The sequence below is a fragment of the Ammospiza caudacuta genome, chromosome 13 (assembly GCF_027887145.1).
Source record: "Ammospiza caudacuta isolate bAmmCau1 chromosome 13, bAmmCau1.pri, whole genome shotgun sequence".
NCBI classification, from domain to species: Eukaryota; Metazoa; Chordata; class Aves; order Passeriformes; family Passerellidae; genus Ammospiza; species Ammospiza caudacuta.
The window spans coordinates 9,001,259-9,025,245 of NC_080605.1; the positions used below are offsets into that span (position 1 = coordinate 9,001,259).

The window sequence follows — 23,987 nt, forward strand, 5'->3', positions numbered from 1 at the left end:
GCCAATACAGAGAATTTTTGCTTCTATGAAACAATGGTAGGTATTTATTGATTTTCCTTGGTATTCAGTGGTGTTACTTAGGAGAGAATGGATGTTTAGTGCTGTTGTACAGCCTTTATTCTTTCCTTTCGCTGCTGCTTTCTATTTTCGTAGGGAATGGATTTCATCTCCAGTTATTTTAGCACTTTGAAGTAAAATTCTGTAGGAAGTTTAATGCAAAGTCTTGATTTTTTTGCTTTTTAAGACAGATGTAAAGATTTAATTATCCAGTGTTACCTGTGGTAGCAATACGTTCCTTCATAACCATGTTTGCTGCTAAAAGTCAAGAGGAAACTTGGAGTGATACATGCAAGTTACTAGAGGATAGCAATGGACTTGTTTTTGCATTGTTTTCCTATATCAAAAGTATATTTATGCAAGAACACCTAAGCTGGCAGGTTTCAAAGGAGATTTTTTGGATGACATTCCTTAGGACTGTTTTTGATATTGGGCTCTTTATGTATCTACTGTTTAGTCTTTTAAATTTGTATTAGTCCATTCCTCCATCCTTGCACCTGGAGGCATAATGAATGGGTAGTAGACAAGTAACTGCCAAACATCACTGCAGCATTTTTGTTTCCATTACACATATTTTATGCTTATTGCATTCAGTGTAGAAAATCTGGAATAATGAATTTTAGTCACGTTTTCTTTAAGTCATGTTATTGAATAAAATTTCTCCTTACAGCAGTAGGTGAATACTGTAAATTAAAAGCTATCAGTTATTTTTTTGATGCCGTCTAACAGTTAATTTTGCCCATGGCTATGCAGCTACTCTCAGTAGGATACACCTAAAATAGAATGTCCTAAAAACAACTTAAAATGTGACTCAACAACATGTGCTATTTGAAGTGAAGCCACTAGAGGCTGTGGAATACTCAGCATTATGGAAAGTAACTTTTCCAGAGCAGAGCAGGACTCAATCCTTTGTAACAGGGAAACCACATCTTGAGCTTGAAGTCAAATTTCCTGTCTTGTGCTTAGACCTCATAAAGAGTAAAGACAGGGAGAGTCATATGAGAGAGCCTCTAAAAAACTTTTTAATTCTGGTGTTTGTGGCTGTCACACATTTTTGAGGGCATGATTAAGTTATTAATTCATCTTAGAGGCTAACTTATAAATTTCATATTTAAAAATGTATTAAATTAGCCAGTGCGAAATATTTGCTAAGAGATTTTATTTTTCACCAGCAAAGGAAAATGTAATCTAGAATTAGCAAGAATACTGTGTGGTTACTGTTCAACAAGCAAGTGTATAGTTTAAAGATGAACTTCAGAGCAGTTGGTAGCAAGAGTCCTTTGTAGCCAACTGCTTTTTCCAGTTTTTTTATAACTAAAATCAAGCCCACCTGTTGCATACTGGATTTTAAATTCTCCTTTGGTTGGTTTTCCTCTTTCTCAGAATAAGAAATAATCAGATTAGAACTACAGCTTTTCTGTAGAGCTCTGTAGTGTCCTTTTGTGTGAATAAATCCTTCAAGTTACTCGCAGTCAGGTGAATCCACGTTGGCAGTCTGGTGGCAGTCAGAGGGAGGTGGTCTGGAGGTGCAGCAGACACAGACTGCTGTTTTCTGAGTTTCACTGTTGAGCAGGCTGATTTTCTAATATTACACCTTAAAGACTTAAGTTTTTTTTCTTCTAAAAGCTCCTTATTAGGCTTTGGGGCTTAAGTTAAGGATTCCATTAACATTGCAGGAGAACAGTACTGTATGTGCCTACTGATGTACTGAACGTGTAGAAAAATGTACCCAATGTACTGGAACATTCAAAAGGAACTGCTGCAGCTTGACTTGCAAGCAAACAGTGCCTGAAATAGCTTTCACTTGTTCATGTTGGGGAAAGGTGCAGAGTGAGAGATTGAGCAGACCAGGCTGTGGGAGAGCAGCAGGCTGGGCTGTGCTGTGCCAGTAACTGTGCTGTCCCACCTGATGTGGCAGTGTGGCAATTGGAGCTGCCCAGGTTTGGCCATTTCACTGGGGATCCTGTGGGATCCAGCTTGGGAATCCTTCAGTGGTTGAGTGAAGAGTGGGCAGGCATTGCTCCGCATTCCCAGAATGAAATCATCCTCTTGGTACCAAACCAGAACTCCTTGATCAGACATCTTTCAGCTGTTGTCTGTATTTACCCCTCATCTATATCATGTGTTAAAGTATGTTGGTTTACATTTGTCATTTACTTGTATTAAAAAAAAAAAGAAAAAAAACCCACAAACCACTCTCCTCTGAAGAATGACAGAGAACTTTCTTCCAAGAAGCTCATTGCTTTTAAAATCTCCTGGGTATTGATATTTTGTATCACACAGGAAATGTATGATCTTCTCTGTTGTGTGTTTTTTCTGTTTCTGAAAAGGGAAGATGTAATTGTGCCATTTATTTATAGTGGTGCTGGTGAGGTAAGTGTGAAGCTCTGTTTCTCACCTTCATGTGGAGCACTCCTTCCTGTTTTACCACTGCTTTGCAGTTTCAGAAGCTTGGACAGTTCACTTCTGCCTTTGCTGAAGCCTTGTTCAGGTGCAGCTGTTTGAGCACAGATGGATTCCTCACCAGGACAGCTGTGCTGGCAGAACTTCCCTCACAGCCCTTCTTGCACCAGAGAGAAACAAACTTCAAACAGCTTCACCCAGGAGAGGAATGGGCTTTGTTAGACAAGTACAATCAGAGATAGATTTGTAAAACCCTTGAGTGGATGCAATCTCTGGCCTTGCACAAAAAAAACCAAAAAGGCTGTGACCTTGTGCAAGGACTTTCAGAAACAGTAATGTTACCTTTGTTATCCTTTTCTAGCCCTGCAGTTAAAAATTATTTAAAACTACTTGTCTTGAGATCACTATGAAGAAAGTGAGTCTTGTTTCTTTCTTTGAATAAATCTACCACTGCTTTAAGGCTTCTATTTCATAGGCTTTCCCAGTTTTCTTTGGGAGAACCAAGAAGGTTGGATTTCCCACCTGTTTTTTTACATTTGCTAGGATACACAGTGCCTGATGATATACTATACCACTCTAGTGTTTTGTTTAAAGGCACTTTTTCACTGTATATAAAAGATACTAAGTTGCAGACCTCTGCCTGGAGCTCTCAAGGGGTTGGGTTTTTTAAGTGTTGCTACACAAGTGAGGTAAGTAGGAAATCTGCTCTGTGCTTCCTGTTTTGAGTGAGGAAAGCTGACTGTCATCTGGGTTTAATGCAGGGAAAAAAACTGCATCAAAAAATGAACAAAGCAATGTAGGATATTGTTTAACCTCCTTTCAACCCCAGCAAAAATAATGAAATCAGCATCACATTCAGTGATAGTGTTCCTAAACATTAGCATTTAGTTTCACATCTTAGAAGGCAAAGGTTAACAGCCAGACAGATAAATGACCATATCTGCTTATAATATATTCTGGCTGGTTTTATATGTAAATACCTGCAGGGCCTGCCTTACCAAGGATTCTTTTGTTGAGGTGTGTTCCCCTAATAACTTTGGAGAGCTCAAGCATTTGATTATTAGTATAATAAAATAGCTATTGGTCCATGTCTAGTAAATGAAGAGGTACTACAGATTTAGACTATTGCATCTGTTTGCCTTCATTTAGTTTACAAACCAGCCTCTTCCATAAAACTCAATGGAACATGGATAGCTCAAATCTTTATGGGATTCAAAGGACCAAGTAAAACTGTGTATCTAAAAACACAAACATGCATTTAAAAAGTGTAATGTTTTAAAGCATGCACTTGAGAATAATTTAGCAAGCAAGAACAAAGAATGTTTGATGTTTACCTAATTAAGTTACCCTATTACTACCATAAGCAAAATACTGAAACAGTTGGGCTGCATTGTCTCTGAAGCATATAAAATTATTCTCAAGTGCAGGGAGTTTCTTGTGGTAAAAACAATCCAGAGGAGAACAAAATTACCACCATCAAACAAAACCCAAAACCACAAAAAGAAAAGAACCCAAACCCATAACTGAAAAAACCCCAAATCCCCCCAAAACCAAAGGAATTCCCAAACTGCTACAGTGACACATTTATTTACACTGGTAGGTGATTCACTTGTGTGACCTGCAGCTGTGACTGAGTCTCCTCATTCAGAATGCACTCTGTGGGATGCTTTCCCTGTCCTGGCAGGGCTGTGGGTGTGCACATGGAGGAGGAGGAGGAGGCTGGCTGTGTGAGAGCTGCCCATGCAGAGTGCTGATCTGTAATGAACGTTCCACAGCTCAGCCTCCTGACAGAATCCCCTCCTTTCTGCACACTGAGACTGCACAAAAGCACTGAGGGGAGGAACTCTTGCCTGCTGCCTGCTTCAGTCTTTAGCAGCTGCCTCAGGAAGGGGTAACAGGCAAACTGAATTTCTCCTGCACTGCTGGCTGTTTAGAAGATCTTAAAACCTTTTATTTTTTGTCAGATCTAGAATTAAATTAAAATTAAATTTTATTTACTGCAGTTTGTTTCCTCAGTGGTTAAATATTACATGGAACTGACATCATTGCTGTGTGGTTTGGATTCTGTTTTTGTTGGGTTTTGGGGTTTTTTATATATCTAAAGTCATCTCTAGTATTTTTTGAAATTAGTCCTGTGGTATTTTTGGTTTAATGTTTGTAAATGTCATCCTGTTTATTTTGGACAGTAGTGAACCAGATCGTATGGCAAAGCAGGCCTGTTCTGCTTGTCTGCTTTGGGAGGGTCATGAGCCAGATCTGTAATTCAGCACTTAGTGTATCTCTTTCTTCTCAGAATTACATGCTCTTAATTATAGTGCTTTGAGTAGTTATGGCACAGGCAGAAATGAGTGTATAAATGCAGCAAACAGGGGTTATATACATCTGTAAAATGTAGTTGTGCTCTGTGTGTGCTATGGAAAAAAAAAGTTACCGATTTGCTAAATAAATTCAAACTCATCATTTTTTGTTCCATTGCAGTGTTCAGCTTTTCATTTCATATTGAAATGACAGTAAATACTGTTCTTTTTGGTGGGTGTTTATTAAACCATAAACTGTCAAGGGGACATTGACAGTTCAGAATAATTGGAATTTTGCTCTCTTTTGTAACATGCTGTGTGAACTTGTTGTGATAACAAAATCCCAGCATTGTAATTATGAAAATGTTTTTATTAATAAGGTTCCCAAATCTGCTTCTGCTTGTTCTTACAGTACAATGATGCTGGTCCTGGAACTTGTTAAGATGTCCACAATCTATAAAGATTGAATACACTTTAATGCAAATTATAATCTTTGCAAACCAGCTCATTCACCATGGAACTCAAATTTTCATCTGCTATTACAATTGCTTGTATAGCACTGTTGTATATCCCATGTTTTTATCAAGTATTCTGCAAATTTTTGCAAAAAAAGCAAGAATTGTTGAAGTGCTCCTTGTTCTTCTATTTTGCCTGGAGTTTTATTTGTGATATCTTTGATGTTGCTGCTCCTGTTCCCTGTGTCACCCCTGTTCCCCATCCCCTTTTCTTTCCAGGCGCACCTACGTGGGCAGCATGCCTGGCAGGATCATCAATGGGCTGAAGACCGTGGGGGTGAACAATCCTGTTTTCCTCTTGGATGAGGTGGATAAGCTGGCAAAGAGCTTGCAGGGGGATCCTGCAGCAGCCTTGCTTGAGGTAAGAGGTGTTAAACTGCAAGCATTGTTTCATTTGATTTTAAAAGAATTAAACTGGACTCAGAAGATTCACTGGACAAAAGAAGGTCTAAGTGTGCCAGCTCTGTTATTCCAATATCAGCTGCTGAGTTCTGACATGGGTGGGTTTCTGTCAGTTCCTTGGGCACAGTGCAGATGCTGTTACACAGTGGCTAATTAACAGAAATCTCAGTGAGCTGTACTGGAACACAAGGATAGATTTTGGGGTGGTTTCTGTATTTAAATAGCGTTCAAGCCCTGAACATCACTATTTGGGGACTTCAAGACATTGATTTTTAATAATCTATATTGTTAGCTAAGAAAGACCTGTAGAGGACCTAGACTAGACTTCTTCAAGTTTTCCCTTTCTTTATTGGAACAACTTTAATATATTTTCGAAGCTTTTGATGGTACCAGCTTATATTGGAGTTAAGCAGTTTACCCAGTGCATAATATGGACTAGATGCATGTTCTTTTAGGAGCATTTCTTTAATTAGTGTTGCAATTAACTTTCTGAACTTGGATTTTTCATGTAAGTCACAGATTCCCACTCCTTGACTGATTATAGTGTGATGAGTGTTTGGCTGATTATGGTGTGGTGAGTGTTAGCTTTCCATCAGAGTCAGGTTTTCCATGAGTGCATTTTTTCTGAACTTCTGGCACTCAGATATGAATTCTCCTGATTTTGAAGCACATATTACAGTTATTTTATCACTAAGGTTTTAGAGTTGTCAAAGTTGATTGCCTAAAGACAGAACATTCCAGAGATTCAATTGATGACTTTCATGAATGAGATACTGTTGGAATATTTTGTAAATCTCATCAAGTGTTGAGATATTATTAATTAGGTTAGTTGGGCTTTCAGGAGGCCAAAACTGGAGTGATCATGAGGAAGATAAATTGAGACCTGTGCCTTGCAAGCTTCATTCATCATGTAGCAGACAGCAGTAAGGAGTTGTCAGAACCTTCATCCCAGTTTCCATTTTCTGGAGTGTGACGTGATATCCCATTACAATTCCCTTTTCCACTGATTCATGCACGTTCAGTGCTTTTATTCTGGCAGTTTGCAGGAGAGAGGAAGGAGCATGTCCTCAGGTGTGGGGAAGAGACAAAGCATTGCCCTTCCCTGGGCAGAAGAAGGCTGTGTCCATCTTCCTGTGCCAGCAGGGATGGCAGAGGAGAGAATGAGGGAGGTGCTGGCCCAGAGGGGCTGGGCCAGGCTGAATTGTTGAGGCTGCCAGGGCAGATGCAGCACTGGTGCATGTGATGGTTTTAGTATTGTGCATGCTTAGAGATTCCTTGTACTGCTGTAGTTTTACACTCTGCCTTCTCTTTTGTGTTCTCTCTGCCCCAGGGGCTGCCATGTTCCCTCTGTTGCAGCTGCACTGCTTCTGGCATGGCTCTGTACCTGTTTCAGCCTAAAGGAGAGGCATTAGTAAAGAATACCCACGTTATTTGAGCTAGCCTGGCTTGCTGTCACAGAAGTGACTGAGGGCATAATCCCAGCAGCATCTCACTTGTCAGACCTGAGGTGTGGTAGCTTTAGTAGGTGGGGGTGAAAGTGGTTCTGATAGTATTTGCCTACAGAGTCATTCTAATGACTCTCTTGACTGACAGTGCTTAATGCAGTGATTTAAATATGAAAAATGCTACTTAAATTAAGGTGTCATGAGCTCATCTGGATGCTGTATGACATTCTGCAAATGAAGTGTCAATTGACTTCCTACAAACGTCATTATTTTCTTCCTGCTAGATAGTGGAAAATTACTGTTTTGACAGGGCCAAGGAGTTCTTTGAAAATCAGTGTATGAACAGGCTGTGGTTTGAGAGCTCTGTTTTGATCTTTGCATGTTAACACGAACTAGTAGTAATTTAAATGTACTAGAAAATAGCGTGGCTTCACTTCTTTTAAAAATGACAGTTATGGTCTTTTACCTGTGCATTTACCAAGAGTGTAGTACACTTTTTTAGGGTGCATGAAGGGCCTCAAAGTGCAAAGAAAACAAGCAGAGAAGTGTAATAAATACATTGTTCCTTGTGCTGTTCCTCTGAGGGATTTTATTTACACTTTGTTGAAAGTGTAATGCTTTCTGTTTCTGAGTTTGCTGATACTGCTCCTGTCATTTGTCTTTTAGATACTTGAACTAAGCTGTCCTAATTCTAGTCAATGAATGGATAAAAATACCTGAAAATCAAATTTTTCTATTTAGCTGGCTGTTGTTTGCTATGCAGACACAATGATTTGGGATTTCTTGGAGTGTTCCAATCATGAATCTAGATCTGTATATTAATATTGGTAATTTTATTCAACCTTTGCTGGGTTTATAATTTTTTTTTCATTCCCTGCCCTTCACTAGAGAACAATTATGGTTTTCTCTTGTGTCATTTTTGAAGGCAAACAAATTTAATTAATACCTGTTTAATTGGTTGTGTTGGAATTCTGGTACTTTGTTACTGCTTTGAGATGTTTCTGTTTTCCATCTTTTAAAACCATATTCTCAGGGATATTCAGCTCTGCTCCTGTCATGGATTTTTCCAGCTAAACCTCATAAGGTTCACTTCCCACTGCCTGCCTGGGCTGCAGGGTTTATGTAAGCCCTGCTAATTGCCCATTAGTTGCATCTGGAGAAGTAATTGCTCTATTAACCATGGCTGGGCTGCTCCCCTGTGAGATCTTTGTATCTCACTACTGCTGGCTAAACATCCCGAAGCAGGTGCTTTACCTCTTCTAATGGACAGATGTCTCATGGCTGGACATAATAGCTTCATTTTCTTCTGCTTCTCGTGGTTTGTGTGGTTGGAAGGTCCATCTGGAGGGAGCAGAAGTGGGGTTATGCTGGAGAGCAAACAGTAGTCAGTGGTCACCTAACTGCTGCATCTGCTGTTCACACTGCTGCCTGTCTGCTAAGTGCCACCATTAAGTGTGAAAGGCACATCCTTTATTCCTTAATGTGTAGGTGTGTTAAATTCTTGCTGTCCACAACAGGCACATTCAGGAAGAAAATTGCCATCCCTGTGAGCTTGGGAGCAAAGCTTGGTGCTTTCTAATTGCTGCATATGTGCTTAGTTCTAATGCTTCTGCAGAGCTGTTGCTTCAGCAAGACAGAATGTCTTCATTTCCAGTTACTGTTCATTAACAAAGGAATATTTTAGTCTAAATTTAGATGACCTCTGTTAAAACCAGAAGAAAACAGAAATGGATCCAAGTGCCTGATACTGACTATTTGTATGCAGGGAAATTAGACCAGGAGCATAGCCAGGCAATTAAATGTTCGTGGAATTTATTCTGGATTTTGTGGTAATAAAAGACTGTTACAGAGAAGCCTTTGTATGCATGTGAGCTATCTGTCATAAATTAGCCAAGATATTTTGTGCACTGAATGTTCTTTTTGTACTTCATATTTCTGTATTAGTTGAGTATCTTGGAAAACTTTTGAGCTTGAACTTCAGCACAGATACCTCACTGAAGAACAGTTCTGTTTGCTTTGGAAAGTCTGTTTGAAATACAGAGGCAGGACATTGCTTTGTATCTTATTCTAAAAAACAGTTACCATGACAAGGAATTATGAGTCCAGAGGATCTCCAGCTCCTGTAAAAAACTCTCAGATAATTCACATTTTTAGATATAATCCGAGTTGGTTTGGATTACCGTTTCCATTATCTTTATTGGATGGTATTTTTTGCATCAATATTTTATATATCTTCATAAATAACATTCTCATCACCAGCTTGGCACTTAGCAGGTTTGTATGGATTTCTAGTTGCAGACTAGAAGGAGAGAGAAACATGCATGTAAATAAATGTGTCAAAATGCCAATTTGGTCTGTTAGAATACATTGTTTTTCAGCAGCTTTGGAATTGCAAACACTTCAGCAGATAGACTAGAATTCTGTGGAGATATTGGTATTAAAAAAAAAAAGTAAGTTGAATTAGGATTAGCTATTTAAAACAGTTTAGAAAAATTTGCAAGAGTAGACTTTGTGTGGGAAGCTAATATTTGGTATAGACCTGCTTGTTTTGAAGCCAGTTTGTGGCTGCTGTGCTTGCATTCCCTGCCTGTTGTTGTGTCTCCCTGTGGTTCAGGGCTGGGCTGGGGGCTGGCTGAGGTAAGGCACAGCTCTGAATTATGTATCAGTGGACTTGGCTTGTCAGGATTCTTCAAGGCCTTTGCCTTGGTTTGTAAAGAAGGGAGTAAATGACAGCAGCTTCTTGCTGAAGAGAAGCTTTTGAGTAGCTTAGAGCCAGTGCACAATGGCATTCACTGAGTTCAGCCCTAGGTTCAGAATTGGAGCATATGCTTCAGTATGTTTTAAGATTTCACTATTAAGGGGAATGTGTAACTGCTCTTAAATCTGTGCAGCACTTCAAAATAGAATCCAAATTTATTCTCTTTTTTAGGAAAGTCAGCTGTGAATCTGGCATTCTCTAATAGAAGAATTTTTTAAGTTTGTTCTGATCATTAATTTTTTGAAAAGATTTTTCATTTTTCAAAGCCTGAGGAGAATTGAAGAGTAATGAAAATTCAGAATTGTTTATTTTATAACTATCAAACAAGTCCCCAAATTCAGTTGTTTTTTTTTTAATTATCACCACTGTTCTTGGCTATAATTCAGGTTGTGTGCATTCATTTGAGTGTAGGCAGATAAGTTATTTTGACAGTGGAGTGCTGTTTCTCAGGAGATGCATGGGTCCCATTATTTGTGACATGAGAATTATTTGTGTGGGTGTAGCATTGATCATGTGGGAAGGAAGAGTGTGGCTGCACTTCAAGGGGATGTGAGGCAAAGGTGGTTCTCAGGTGATACAGGAGCCAGGAGTACATTGCTGTGTACAATGAACTTCCCATTTGTGGCACTGTTAAAAAATCTACAAGACAGCATCTTAACACCCTTGTGCTCCACATATGGATTGAATATTTATCACCTAATCTTAAATTTAGGCAGGTGTTGCATTAGCACACATAAGTTCTACTAAAACCAATAGGAAGACAACACAGTTATTGAAGCTCTATTGTAATCAGTAGATTTTTGAGCTTGGTCAGACTGTGCTTTTGGTCTGCAGTGCTTGTTCAGTTTTGTCTCAGTTGTTTTGGAACAAAAAGAAAAACAATTGTGTTGTGAAGGCCAAGGCTCACCAAGGGTCAGAGCTTGCCTGGCATGTTGTGGGCAGTAAGAACTTGTACTGCTCCTTTAGTAATAAACCTGGACAAAGCAGAAAGAGTGGGGCAGGTGATTTTGTGACAGCAGCTAAGGCTGGGATTGTGTTCTCCCCCATGGTCTCACAAGGGAGATCTCATGGGCTGGTGTAGGAGTAAGAGGTAAGCTTAGAGTAAGAGCTGCCAGCAGCAGGTGAGGGCTGGAGTCAGGGATTACTTGGGAGAATTCTCCTTGTTCTGTGGGACCACGTGGGCTGCTTTTCCAAGGTTGCTGTGAGTCCTTCAAGGGACACTGCCATGTGTGAAGGGTCATGGAGATGCAGCTTAGGGGAGGTGCTTGATGGCTGGGGAAACGCTGCAGCACCTCTAGAAAAGGGCAGCCACAACTCAGGGAAGTGGCTTTTTGAGCTGTACCTGTGATGTGACATGTAGTCAGAGAGTAATCCAGGCAAGGCCAGGGTTTAGTGATATCCATAATGTATTTCATTACTGTAAAGTCAGATGGGACAGATTCAAATGGAATATAATAAAAATGTGCATATTTTATTTACTTCTGAATAAACAATTGTGTAACTTTTTTGTGTTCACTCTTGTTAAGGTCTTGGATCCAGAACAAAATCACAGTTTCACTGATCACTACCTAAATGTAGCCTTTGACCTGTCCCAAGTGCTTTTCATAGCCACAGCCAACACCACAGCCACAATCCCACCTGCCCTGCTGGACAGAATGGAAGTTATCCAGGTGCCAGGTAACACTGCAGTGCCTCCACTGCATGGCTGCTGCAGGTCCTTAAACAAGTTTGGGGTGTTCTTGCTGAAATGAAAGGCAGCTCCTTAAGGAAAGCCTGCCAGGAATCTGGAGTGCATGGCTGGGGTCATTAAAAGGGACAAGGCAGGATGCCTCTGTCACAAGAATAGTATTTACCATTGCATTAGCACTCAAGAAAATGATTTTAAAGCATTTAGCACTCAGGAAAATTCAGTTCCAGGTCTGTGGTGATACATGGATACATTCTGTAATGATGTTTTCCTTCATTGATTAGTTTGTATTCTGATGGTCACTTGGCTGATGCATCTTTTTAAGATTCCAGTGGAGAAAAACGTCTTTGAAAAGCTAAAATTCTCTTCTTGTTTGCATGAAGTTATGAATAGCCACAAAAGATCATACCAACAGCCTTGTAAATTATAGCTGGGGGAGGTTTTTTCTTAAATTCAATCATTGTAAAAGATTTGTAAAAGATAAGAGATTTGATTATATTGTAGTATGTAAGCAAAAAGATCATAAATAAATAAATGCCTTTTTTTTTTTTTGAAGGATACACACAAGAAGAAAAAATTGAAATTGCACATAGACACTTAATTCCTAAACAGCTTGAACTACATGGGCTGACTCCACAGCAAATACAGATTCCCCAAGTAACCACTTTGGGCATAATTACCAGGTAAATCTGTTTATTGCTTTCAGTGTAAATACCTTCTTTTATAAATCAGTTTATAAAGTGGTAATACAAATATATCTTAATATGTATTGTCCTTAATAGCTTCAGCAGTTCAAGAGTTGGTAGCTTATGGAATTGCTCTTTCCCCAGCTCTTGCCTCCTCTAGAGAACATCCTTTCTGTAGACAATTCCTTGCTCCTGCTCTCCAGGTGTGGCTCGCAGTCACTTGTGCTGACACAATTGCCAAGGCCCTGAATAAACAGGGACACCTGAGGCTGGTGTGGCTGCACTGTGTGAAGCCATGGCCCTGGCAGCAGATAACATGTAGTTTAAAGAACCATGTTATATTTCTATCATTTTCATACAAAAAATGGAAATTAGGCTTCCTTTTTTCCCTTGTGACTTGATGGGTACATTTGTTTAGATTTTGAATTAGGTTTAAAAAACTAAAATACAGGGTTTTTAAATAGCTTCTATTCATTAGAACTGGGGTTTTTGTTAGACATGACAGCAAATGTATTGATCAAAACATCTTTGGAACTTGAAACCAGCTCATTTCCAATGGAAAAAGTGTACTGATTCAATGAATTGAAGTATTTTATGAGCAGTATTTTGGCTATTTTGTGTAGTGTTACTGCCTGGTGCTTCCTTTTAGTTCATAGACTAAAACAAAATGTTTTTTCATGGCCAGCTCCTCAACTTCCAGTGAGCTGTATATTTTAAGTTTTAAAATAATTCTTCCTTTCAATTTTTGTGCATCAGGAGGAGCTCATTGGTTAGCATTTCATGAATGTTTGGCACCAGCTGTTAGTCATGTCTTCCCGCTCAGTAATTTATTTACAACTTTATCAGCAACCACAATTATTTTGATAAAAACAAATTCTTTTTTACCTATGTACTGGAGTAGCCCAAGGTTTTGATCCATTTGCCATCCATTTGTGTGGCTGTGTGTTTGGTGAGGAGTGTGTTCCTTGCAGAGCTGTGTCCTGCAGAGCCCAGCCCAGCTGTTCTCTCCCGCAGGTACACGCGCGAGGCAGGAGTGCGCGCCCTGGATCGGAAGCTGGGAGCCATCTGCAGGGCAGTGGCTGTGAAGGTGGCAGAAGGGCAGCACAAAGAGGCAAAGCCAGATCGTGCTGAGCTGGGGGAAGGAGAAGGTGTGTATCTTTGGCATGTTTTGTTAAAAAGGGAACTTCTAATGTAGCAACTTTTTCTCCTGTTTTATTCTTCTTTAAGGACTCTTGTTTTCAAAAGCCTGGCAGATAGTGTGACAATATTATTATGTACAGTTTTAGTGCTGAATTATGACTTAGGACATAATTTGAGTAGTTTCAGCCTGCTGAGTTAGGTGATTGACGAGTTCAGTGCATCTGGTTTATGTCTTAGGGATGCAGCTATGATTTGTGTATGTCTTCCTAGGTTTTTTAATGCAAATCTTTCACTTCTTCTCTAAGCATGGCTGTAGTTCCTGCTAGCTCAGAACTCAATCTGGTTATTTGGTTGTACACTAAAAAAATTGTCTACATGAAGGGTTGTGAAATTAGGATTGTTTTATGTGCCAATTAAGACCATGCTTATTCAAAGTCTCTCAAAGCTTTGGTAACTTCTCAGCCACAGTTAGTCTGCTCTTGTTTCCCATGTGTACAGACAGTGTTTTATCATTTCCAGTCATCAAACAGACTGAAAGAAAACTAAGCACAAAACTCTCAAACAGCAAAAATACCCAGGTAACTGCTTCACCAGTAAAGGCAGGTCTCTTTCTAGTCTGGAAATAGGAGAGGGAAGGATGAAGTGAGTTGAGTGTTCTAGGATCACTGTAATGTCTGTGACAACTGTAATATAAGAACATTGAGTTTGGCAGTGTTTGCTGAAGCAGGTTCAGCTTGGTTTTCTCTGAGTGTTTGGCTTGAAGGCAGTGAGCTCTCACAGCAGCAGCACTGAATCCATGAGCCATCCTGCAGTTTAAATCATCCCATCTACACTAAAAGGCAGAGCTTTTAAGACATCTACCAATGCTTTCCTTTCAGTATTGTGTGTGTATTCTGTACCTTCTGTGCTCTGATGGACTTTGAAGTCAAACACTGATTTGTTGATGTTTCTGTGATTGTGAGTGCTGAGCCTTGGGCTGTGCTGGCCCAGCTCAGCAGCACCAGGCAGTGCCAGGTGTCCTGGCTGCTGCACCTTCTGGCTGGTAACTTTGACAAGTCATATTTGCAAAGTAGGTAGCTGTGTCTGAAATGTGCTTCAGAGTCTAATGCAGCTGCTGAATAAAAAGAGATGTTCTGCTCTTCAGGCATTCTGGTAAAATAGACAAGAGGTAAGTTCAGAGCACAACTCATGGTACTGTAAGGAGAAACACTTTATTATTAGGGCAAGTAACAAAAAGGAACTGTATTAGACATCTCAATCCAGTGAGAGAGTTATTTACCATGTTAAAATTAGCACTGTGCTTGCAACTGAGGTATTTACACTGTTAAAATTATACACTGTTAAAATTAGTTCTGGACTTGCAACTTACCAAAGCTAAGTGAAAATAGCAGCCCCAGTGCTTCAGAAGGGAGCAAAATGCTGGCATTTTTGGTTGACCCAGTTTGGAGTTAAGAAAGAAATGAGCTGTGAAGAGTTGCCTTGTACTTCTGAAGTGAAAACTGTCCATAAGAAAAAGCTGTATTAATAAAAGGCAGTCTGAGGGACAGGTATCTCTGCAGTGAAACTTTGTACAGAATGGTGCAATCTGCAGAGTGGTTTTATTTTGTACTCACACTGTGCTTACACCCTGGTGTGTTTTTGCAGTGTGTCATTTGCTGGGAGTATATGAGAATAGGAGCCTTTTAAAAAATATTTTTATTTTCATTCCGTAGGTTGGAAACAACTAAGTGTTCAAAACAAAGCTTGTAAATATCTCCAGATACTTGCAAGTTGATGCAAATAATGGGACTTGAAGTCTAAATTGATTTCTTTGGCCTTTTTTCCTCCTGTTGATTAGTGGACATTTGTGCAGTTCTGCATCATGATGATGAATTTTTATTTCATATAATGAATGTCTCTGGAAGATTAGTTAATCAAGTTCTCATCCCTTAATAGTTTCATTTAGAATAATTTCTGGAATTTTTTTTCTTTATCTCTCTAAAAATTCCTAGAAGTCATTTTTGCTTCCTGCATTTGTGTGTTGCTGATGTGAGACTGACACTCTGCAGTTAGTGCATTGGTGTGCCTTGAGCTGTGACTAGAAGAGGGCAGATGCAGGCTTGCTTTGCCTGCTGAAACAGAATTTATTCCTGAGCCAGAGCATGGCCAAATCCTCCCATGGTGTTGTGTTTGTTCAGCTGAGTGCCTCTGCCTGGGGTTGTAGTTAGAGTTCAGGACACTAGGTGGTAGAATCACAGGCTTTGCACCATTGCATGGATTCAGTCAGGGTGTTCCCTGCAGGGAGAGCAGCTGTTGTCAGGGCTGTGTGAAGGTGAGGGTTTTGCCCCTGTGTGGCAGTGGGCTCTGGGAAGGGAGGGCACTGCCCTGCACAGCTGGGGGCTCTCTCAGCCTGGGTTCTGCACTTCCAGAAATGCCCCCCTGAAATGCAGGGGCAGCTTGGAGTGCCTCCCTTGCTCCTGTGACTCCTGAGCTTTCTGGAGAGGTTGGTGAGTGCAGGGATGTTGGTCTGTGTCAGTTGTTGAGTGTGCACAGGGAACTGCAGCGTTTTTCAGAGCTCTCTGGGGAGTTGTCCCTGTGCACAGCAGTGCTGGCTGAAATTTCACTGAAACACTGGCTCAGATTTATGGGACACTCCTTGAGTCTTTTGACACTACTAGAAATTCTAGAAGTCACAAAAATATGTGAAACTCTCTTTCCTATTTTAGTGCAACTGCCTTGAGAATACAAGGCAGCAACTGTGCACTAAGGCATCAGATCATGATACAGCATTTGAAACCCAGAGTAAAAAACAATTTGTCTAATTCAGACCCAGAGGGAGATTTAGGACAGGTAATATTTCATAACTAAAAGAGATGAAATGAGGATTGTATTTATGTTGAATCCAAGGCTTTAAACGTACTCAAATATTTCCATAACCCAGCAATACAGAGCAGTTTGTTACACTCCTTGTGGATGAAACACTTGGTTTGAAATTAAATGCAAGTTTTACTGTAGTGGTCAATGTGAACTGCCACATGAAATCTGCTGAGCATCAGTCCAGGGTGGAGTGACTGCAGGTACTCAGGTCTGAGCTCTGCTGACCTTACAGAGCTTCCAGCTCTGCAGTGAGGGCCTTTTTCTGAAAATGGCTTGGAATGACTTCTCTGTAGGAAGTCAAAAAGTGTTCTGAGAAGTTTGGCTTCAGTACAAATTAGTTTTTCAAGTGTTATTTTTTCCATGTTAATTTATCTAAATATTCCTGCATGAGCACCTCACCTTCAAGTGTTTCACGTACACATTGTTATTGTAGGTCACTAATGATGGAATGCAATTATTTTGTGGAAAGAGAACTTTTCTGGTGCTGTGGGGAGAAATGCACATAGCATTAAATTTAAGCATGTAAGTAACTGCAAACAGGATTAGGGTCCCAGGAAAATGTTCCCTTCCTAAAGAAACACTTCCTAAAAGTTTGGTGCATAAGATTTAAGTTTGACAGTGGGATGTTGCTTTTAGGGAGCAGTTTCATGTTATGGCTGGCTTTGGATGTGAACTGTTGTCAGCAGAAGCAATCCCATCCTTCTCTACCTAAATGCAGTTTTGGGGGGTTTTTACTTTGGAGGGGCTAAAAGAATTCTGAGTCTGTCTGTTGTGTGCTGAAGCATCTGCTGCTAATTCAGATGAGAAAGAAAGAATGTTGTTATCCTTTTAATTGCCCACAGACTTGAAACCTTGTCCATCATGGTGATGCTCTTTTTTTATATCTCTGTAGCAATTCAGCAAATCAGTGTTGTGTTAAAAACTACTTTAAAATGTTAGGCTTCTCTTTTTCTATCTTGGTCAGTAAGTGTGGCTAGAAATCTTTGGGTTTAAGACTTGTGTTGCCAGTGCTTAATTTAAATCTGTTCTGTGAGGAGATGAGAAATTCCTACATGTTGAGGAGGTTTTAGACTTGTGTATTCTCTCATTTTCATTACATCTGTAGAAGGTAGCAGTCTTATTTTTTTAAAATCTTTGTGCCATGAAATGTCTATTAACATTAAATCTTTAATTACATTTAGTAGTTCATTGTCAGTATGTTTTTTTAGGAGTCCATTTTCTTACAAATCCGTTATTTACATGTGAGACTTTGTTTATTTTGGGAACTTGCAAAGACAGATTCCTGAAGAACATTGTGATCTTTGAGTAGCTGCAGATTCTGCTTGGAAAATTTTACAAACAATCTTTTTTTTGGTTGGTTGTTTTTTGAACTTATTTTTGGTTACTTGGGGAGGGTTATGTGTTGTTTATTTTTAGTATTACAATTTTAAATGGTAAAACAACTCAATACCATGCTGCTTTTGTGTAAGCAGACATGTAACAGCAGAGCAGCAAGTGGTTCCTCCAGTGCACTTTGGAGCTCTGCTGAGGGCACTTTTTGACCTTTCAGTTTATTTTGCCAACTTGTCTCAAACTGTAAGATGATTAAGCTGCTGTCCTAATGAGAAGTTCTGTTTCTGTAAACCTGAATTTAAGTGTCTTGTTTTAGATAAATATGCCATTTAGCTTGTGCTGTGGTTTATGGCTGTTAGTCTGGGGAAGGTAAGGAACACAATTTGTCATTGTTAGTGGAAATCTTAATTACTTTGTCTGCATAGATTCCTCATAGTCAGCACCTGTGTAAAGATGATAAAGGGAGATGGCTTTTTCCTTCAAAGAAAAAGTTAGAGTTTGTAATTACATTTTAGACATCACTGCTTTTACAGAAAATTAGATAGTGACAGAATTTAGTTTAACATTTTTCTAAAAAGTCTGGAGTTTGTTACTGTTACAGATCATAAAATGGGATCTACTCATTAGATCAGATAAAGAAAAGAGTTTGATTCCTTTAATCAGGTGGCCTCAACTTCCCTGATTTGTTTATGAGGAGTTTGACTCTTCTGCTGTAATACAGAGCTAGGTGAAATAAATACATTGGTGTTTGTTAGGCAGTAAAATCTTGGTGTAAAACAAAAGCAGCTGGTTTTAAACTCAGTTTTGGTTTGAAATATGGATTGCATCTCAGATTATCAAATAGAGTTGAAATTGCAGTCTGAATTGCAAGAATAGCATGCAGGGTCAAACTTCCTAGGCTTGCCAGTATTTATGTCTTTGAATTTATTATGTACAAAAATATCAGTTTAACAAAAGCAGAGAGACATGCTGGAACCACAGGAGGCATCTGACTGGGGCAGTGTTTGCAGCAGAGGAATGGGATTCAGCCATGGAGCAGTGAGTTGGCTGTTGAGTAAGAACTGTTAGATGGGAGTCCTGAATGAAAGCTGAGGTGCTGTCATGTTAATGGTGATGTGCAGTGTTTCCCTTGATGCTCTGTTAAGGCATTAGTGAGAATTGCACAGTCACAAAATTATCTGTGAAAAGGTCTTTATGTACAGGATTAATAACAGGAAAGTTTGGATCTTGTGAAAGGAGACATCCTCATTCATCTGTTCTGAGAATTGCTGCTGCACCACTGACCACCTCTTCATGTTATGGTAAATAGATCAGATCAGTGATTTGTGGTTTTCTCTACTTGTTTGGACTCTTGGATCTTCAGTTACTGTGCATGCATTGATGTGCAGAGGAAGAACCAGAAAGCTCCTTTTCAAACTAAAATTAGAAAGAGTCAAAGAAAGTAAACAACCCATATTTGGATCCAGAATCTGGTGCAGGAGTCCTGAAGCTCAGTGTACACTGCTGTGTAATGCAGACTTCAGCTGTGTGTTGGGTTGGGAACAAAAGTCCTCACTCTGTGTGTGCAGGACAGCCCCAGGCAGGGAGCACTGCCCTGAGAGAGCCACAGAGCCTCAGCAACAGCTGCATTGTCCAAGCATTCTTCATTTCTCTGAGATGTTTCACTAAAATACTGCTCAGGGCTCTTGAGAAATGCGGATAAGCCTCTTGCACCTGGATCAGATCTGTGGGGAGATGATTCCCTGCTTGCATTGTGCCTCTGCTCCCAGTTCCTGGGGACTGTGCAGTGTCAGGCCCTGCCAGGGGCTGCCAGTTCTGGAGCTCAGCCTTGCAAGCAGCTCCTCTGCAGGCTGGGTGAGGCTCTGGCACTCACATGGTTCCTTCCCATTGCAGTTCACTGGCACCACATTTCTCTTCACAGAGAAAAGCAAGGCACAGTTCTTCCCAAGAATATTTCTGGATTTCACATTCTCTGAACCTCAGAGAAAGAAAACACAATTCTTATCTCATTTGCTGTGCCTGTGTTTGTGCCAAAGTAGAATGCAATATGGAGATTGTTTACCCACAGTGATGGTGTTTTGTTTCCTTGGCCTGTCAGGGCCAGGTGTGTGTGTGTGTGAGGACTGTGGGCTGACAGTCACAAGATGCTGTGCAGTGTGTGCAGAGTTGAGTGCTTGGCAGATTCAGTTTAGATGTAATGTAATATAGTATAGAATAATATAGTATAATAAAATAATTAATTAGCCTTCTGATACCAATGGAGTCCTCCTCATCATTCCTCCCTTCCATGGGGCATTCCCTGTGAACACTATAGTTCACTTCTGTATAAAAAGAGAAGACAGAGATTTGAAGGCAATTCTGCTAAGGAAGCCACTGTACAGGTAAGAGATCCACTCCTGCTGTGAGTGAAGGAAGGGAAGAGCCCCTTGCTGAACCCATAACCGTTGCTGTAATTGTTGGTCCCTCCTGGGTGACACTTGAGTATATTGCATTCAGAAGTGTCAGGCTGCTGGGGGTTTATAGCCCTTCCTCAAGAGTATATCATGCCTGGAGGTGTTGCTGAAAATGTCTGGTAATTGGACCTTGGAGGAATTTTTTGCTGCTGCTGGTTATTGAGCATGGCACCTTAGCAATATCTCCTTCAACAAAGGAAAGAACAGAGCCCTCTGTGTGTGCAGTATTTCAAGACAAAAGCCACAGGCTGTTACACCAAAATGGAGATTTTTCACTGCACAAGGCCTGTAGGTGTTGTGTTCTGAGCTGGTGTTGAACAGACAGGAGATGTCAGTTTTGTGAGTTAAGCAGGTGGAAGGTGTCCCTGTGTGTGGTGGGGACTTGGGCTGATGATCTCTAGGGGTCCCTTCCAACCCAAAACCTTCTATGACTGAGAAAGCCTTAAAAGTCCTAGGAGACAAAAACCAATGTGGGAAATGTCACATCAGAGCCTGTGCTGCAGGGGCTGCCCTGCAGGGGCTCTGTGCTGGGGCACAGCTGGAAACACTCAGGAAAGGGCAGGAGTTCCTGCCCTGTCAGAGCTGCCCCCAGAACTGTTCAGCTGCACATTCTCTGTTACACCACCCTGCACCTGATCCCTCCTGCAGGAATTAACCCTTCCCTGTGAGGGTGGGCAGGCCCTGCCCAGGCTCCCAGAGAGGCTGAGGCTGCCCCATCCCTTGGAAGTGTCCAAGGCCAGCTTGGACAGGGCTCTGAGCATCCTGGCATGGTGGAAGGTGCCCTGCAAGACCCTAAAGCAAGATCAGCTTTAAGGTCCTTTACAGCCCAAACTGTTGTGATTCTGTGAAATACTGCTTTTCTGCACAAATCTACTGAAAAATGTAAGGTCTTAAATGAGCCTAATGTGTTTTGCTATTTGAATTAGTTTAAAATGCACTTAAGCTGATGAGTTGCATCTCTGTCAGTGCTCTAGATTTAATTTTATCTTTGATGAACACTTAGAACATATTTAGGCTTAATAATTACATTTCATGCTATATTATCTTTAATTTGACAAGGTTTTGTGAGAGATGGTTTGAGCACATTTTCCTGAACTTACTGAGCATTTCATTGCGTGTTTTATTTTTCTCTGTCACCATTTTTAAAAAATTCCTCTGTCTAGGAAAGACTATTACAAATGCTAAATTAGATTTTCTTCCCTTAGATTGCAAAGAACATGTCACAGAAGATGCCAAACCAGAATCCATCAGTGACACAGCTGACCTGGCTCTGCCACCTGAAATGCCAATTTTAATTGATTTCCATGCTCTGAAGGATATCCTGGGGCCCCCCATGTATGACATGGAGGTAACATGCTCATTTGTTTCTGTTTGATGCTGTTTGTGGCTGATAGGATTATTGCTGCTGACTGAGTCTGTACAATGGTAATAACTTCAAAATATGTCAATAACAGCACTGTGTTTCTTTATGTTGCACAAAGTGTGTTTTCACCTAAAGCTTTTCTTTTAATTCAGGGTACATAAATGACATAATGCCCTGACTTTTCTGTTAGCAAAGGTTCCTGCAGCAGTGCTGAAGAATGTGGTAGTGTTGTTTCAGTTTGAAACAATTTTGCTTTTGTGTGGGGGATGTTTTGTGGTCTTGGGAAAGAAGCCAAAAGTAGAGCCCAGGAATCCTGTCTCTGCAGCAGCTGTGCTAAGGACTGTTCCTCATACCTCCTTAAAGCCAGGCAGCATTTTTGGGTATTAAAACCACTTCAGTTTGCACCAGAAGTTCTCAGACATTCTTTAGGTTAATGTGACTTTTAGCTATTAAAATGTTTTATGATCAGTCAGGCACCCAGCTCTGCTCCTCAATAGGCATATTTCACATTTTTTGCTTTCCCCCATCTGTATTTTGCTCCTTTCTCTGGAAATGCCATCAGTTAAAGTAGTTTGTTAGTTTGGGATTCTCATTTCAGTGACAGTGACACTGACAGTTATTCTCTGTTCCTGAGAACTTTCCTCTTACAAGTATTTTCTCCTAAATCAGAGGACCAGACTTCCAGTGGGACTTAAAGAACAAAAAGGGGGCAAGGTGATTGGGATAGCAGGAGAAAGTGAATGATTGTTAAGGAATGGATCAGCTTTTAGACCTGAACTGATTCTTTTGGATATGAAGATTTTATCATGGCAGAGATTGTTAAGGAAGAGGCAGAAATGAGGAGGCAGACTGGCAGGAGGCAGTGCCACTGGGTGTGCCAGATGTGGTGGCAGCATGGGACAGTGGCAGGGAGGATAAATGACCAAGGGGCCTGGTGCCTCTGGGCTGAGGGCATTCCCAGGGGTTCTTTGGTGATCTGGTTTTTTACTTTCAGAAATTAGAAGAATTTACTCTTTAGGCAAATGACTGAATGGTCAGCAGCTTACATTTGTTCTTTCCAACTCTCAGAAGCCTCTGTACCCTGCAGGAAGATGACACAAATGTAGGAATTCAGTGCTAATATGGGACTTTTCTTAGGTCTCCCACCTGGTGTCACTTTTGTTTCTGGAGTTGATCATTCATTTAAATTTGGTAGTGTGGTTGTGTTGGAAAAGAATTTCTGCTATTTTGTCTTTTCTGTAGGATTAAGTAATTAAAGTGTGGTTCTTAATTTCAAGTGTACAAACACAGGAGTGCTAGCTGGGAGTTATCTTTGGTGGGTTTTTGTTTATTTCTTGTGGGATCCACAATAGATGCCATAAATTTGCAGATAAGCATTTCATGGATCTGCTGGCCTCTAAACTGAAATAAGATTGGTTGAAGCTTGTGACTTCTGTTTCAAAAGGTTTTTTTAACATTTCCATATTCAGAAGGCAAATTTAGTGCATAAATAGAAGAAGAAGAGAATCCACACAGATCAGTTCCCCAAGCCCAGGACTTCTTTTCATGTACTATTTGCTGTGTTGACTGAGTGAATATTTTTCAGTACACACTTCGGTTTTTTCCATGTAAATTGCTCAATAACAACATAACTCCTATTTTAAGGAATTTTCCCAGCTAATGTGTTACTCCTTAGAATTTTCTCAAGTCCCCCCAAGGATCTTTGGAGGAGCAGAGTTTCTGCTCTGAGCTTGGCTGCTCTGTAGGGTCAGGCTGGGTCTCCTCTCTGGGTCTGGCCTGAGAGCTTCACCCTGGGCCTGCATTTTGCCATTTCTCAGCAGCTGAAACAAAGACACAATGAGGCAGCCACTGTGTCAGTACCTGCATGAGGCTGAGCAAATGGAACTGAAAACATGACATGACTTCATTGATCTGTTGTCCTCCAGGGAATTCCTGAGCCAGGGATTCATCTTTCACCTTTCCAGGGCATTGCTTGGCTCTTGTCTGCACAGCTCTCCCAGCAGGAAGATGGGACAGAATATTCAGCTCCTGCTTGCTGGATTAATTCATTTATCACAAATAAATAATCTTATGTGTCTCCCTACAGAACAAATGTTGGAATTAATCACATAGTGAGGCTTTGAAAGAATAATGTCATCAGTTTAAAGTGCAGAAGATTTAATGAAATGTTTCAGCACAGCACACTTTGGGGGGAAAGGGTTTCTGAAATATCCAGTGGGTTTATAACAAACTATTTGTATTTTTGGCTTGGATTTTAGTTGATGTATGAGGAAATTTTTTAGCTTTTTTTTTTTTTTTTCCTTTCAAGCCTTAATTCTGCTTGAGTAACAAAGGTTGTTGGCACCACAGGAAGGCCCATCAGGATTGGTTTATATCCCCATAACTTGAGTGAAGTTGAAGGGACAGAAGCTGCAGGTCAGGGAGGTGGCCTGTTCTAGGAAATGGAAGTGCAGATGCCATAAAAGAATGGCTCTGTTTCAAGGGCCATGCACAATCTAATCAGGGAAAAACAGCAGGATGTCTTTCAGGAGCAAAACCTGTCCAAAGTACAGGTTTAGATTGGCATATTTGTCTTAGAACTGTCAGTCTTGTG

The 23,987-nt window shown here is 40.4% G+C and overlaps 1 protein-coding gene across 1 annotated transcript in view; it reads left to right on the top strand.

The window, feature by feature from the left end:
* Window positions 1–23,987, top strand: part of LONP2 (lon peptidase 2, peroxisomal) — a 37,062-nt gene that overhangs the window by 6,357 nt on the left and 6,718 nt on the right. Inside the window, exons 8-12 of the mRNA XM_058813281.1 lie at window positions 5,492–5,633; window positions 11,404–11,554; window positions 12,121–12,247; window positions 13,265–13,398; window positions 21,237–21,379. Of these exons, the coding sequence (XP_058669264.1) occupies window positions 5,492–5,633; window positions 11,404–11,554; window positions 12,121–12,247; window positions 13,265–13,398; window positions 21,237–21,379 (697 nt within the window). The remainder of the gene's footprint in view (window positions 1–5,491; window positions 5,634–11,403; window positions 11,555–12,120; window positions 12,248–13,264; window positions 13,399–21,236; window positions 21,380–23,987) is intronic.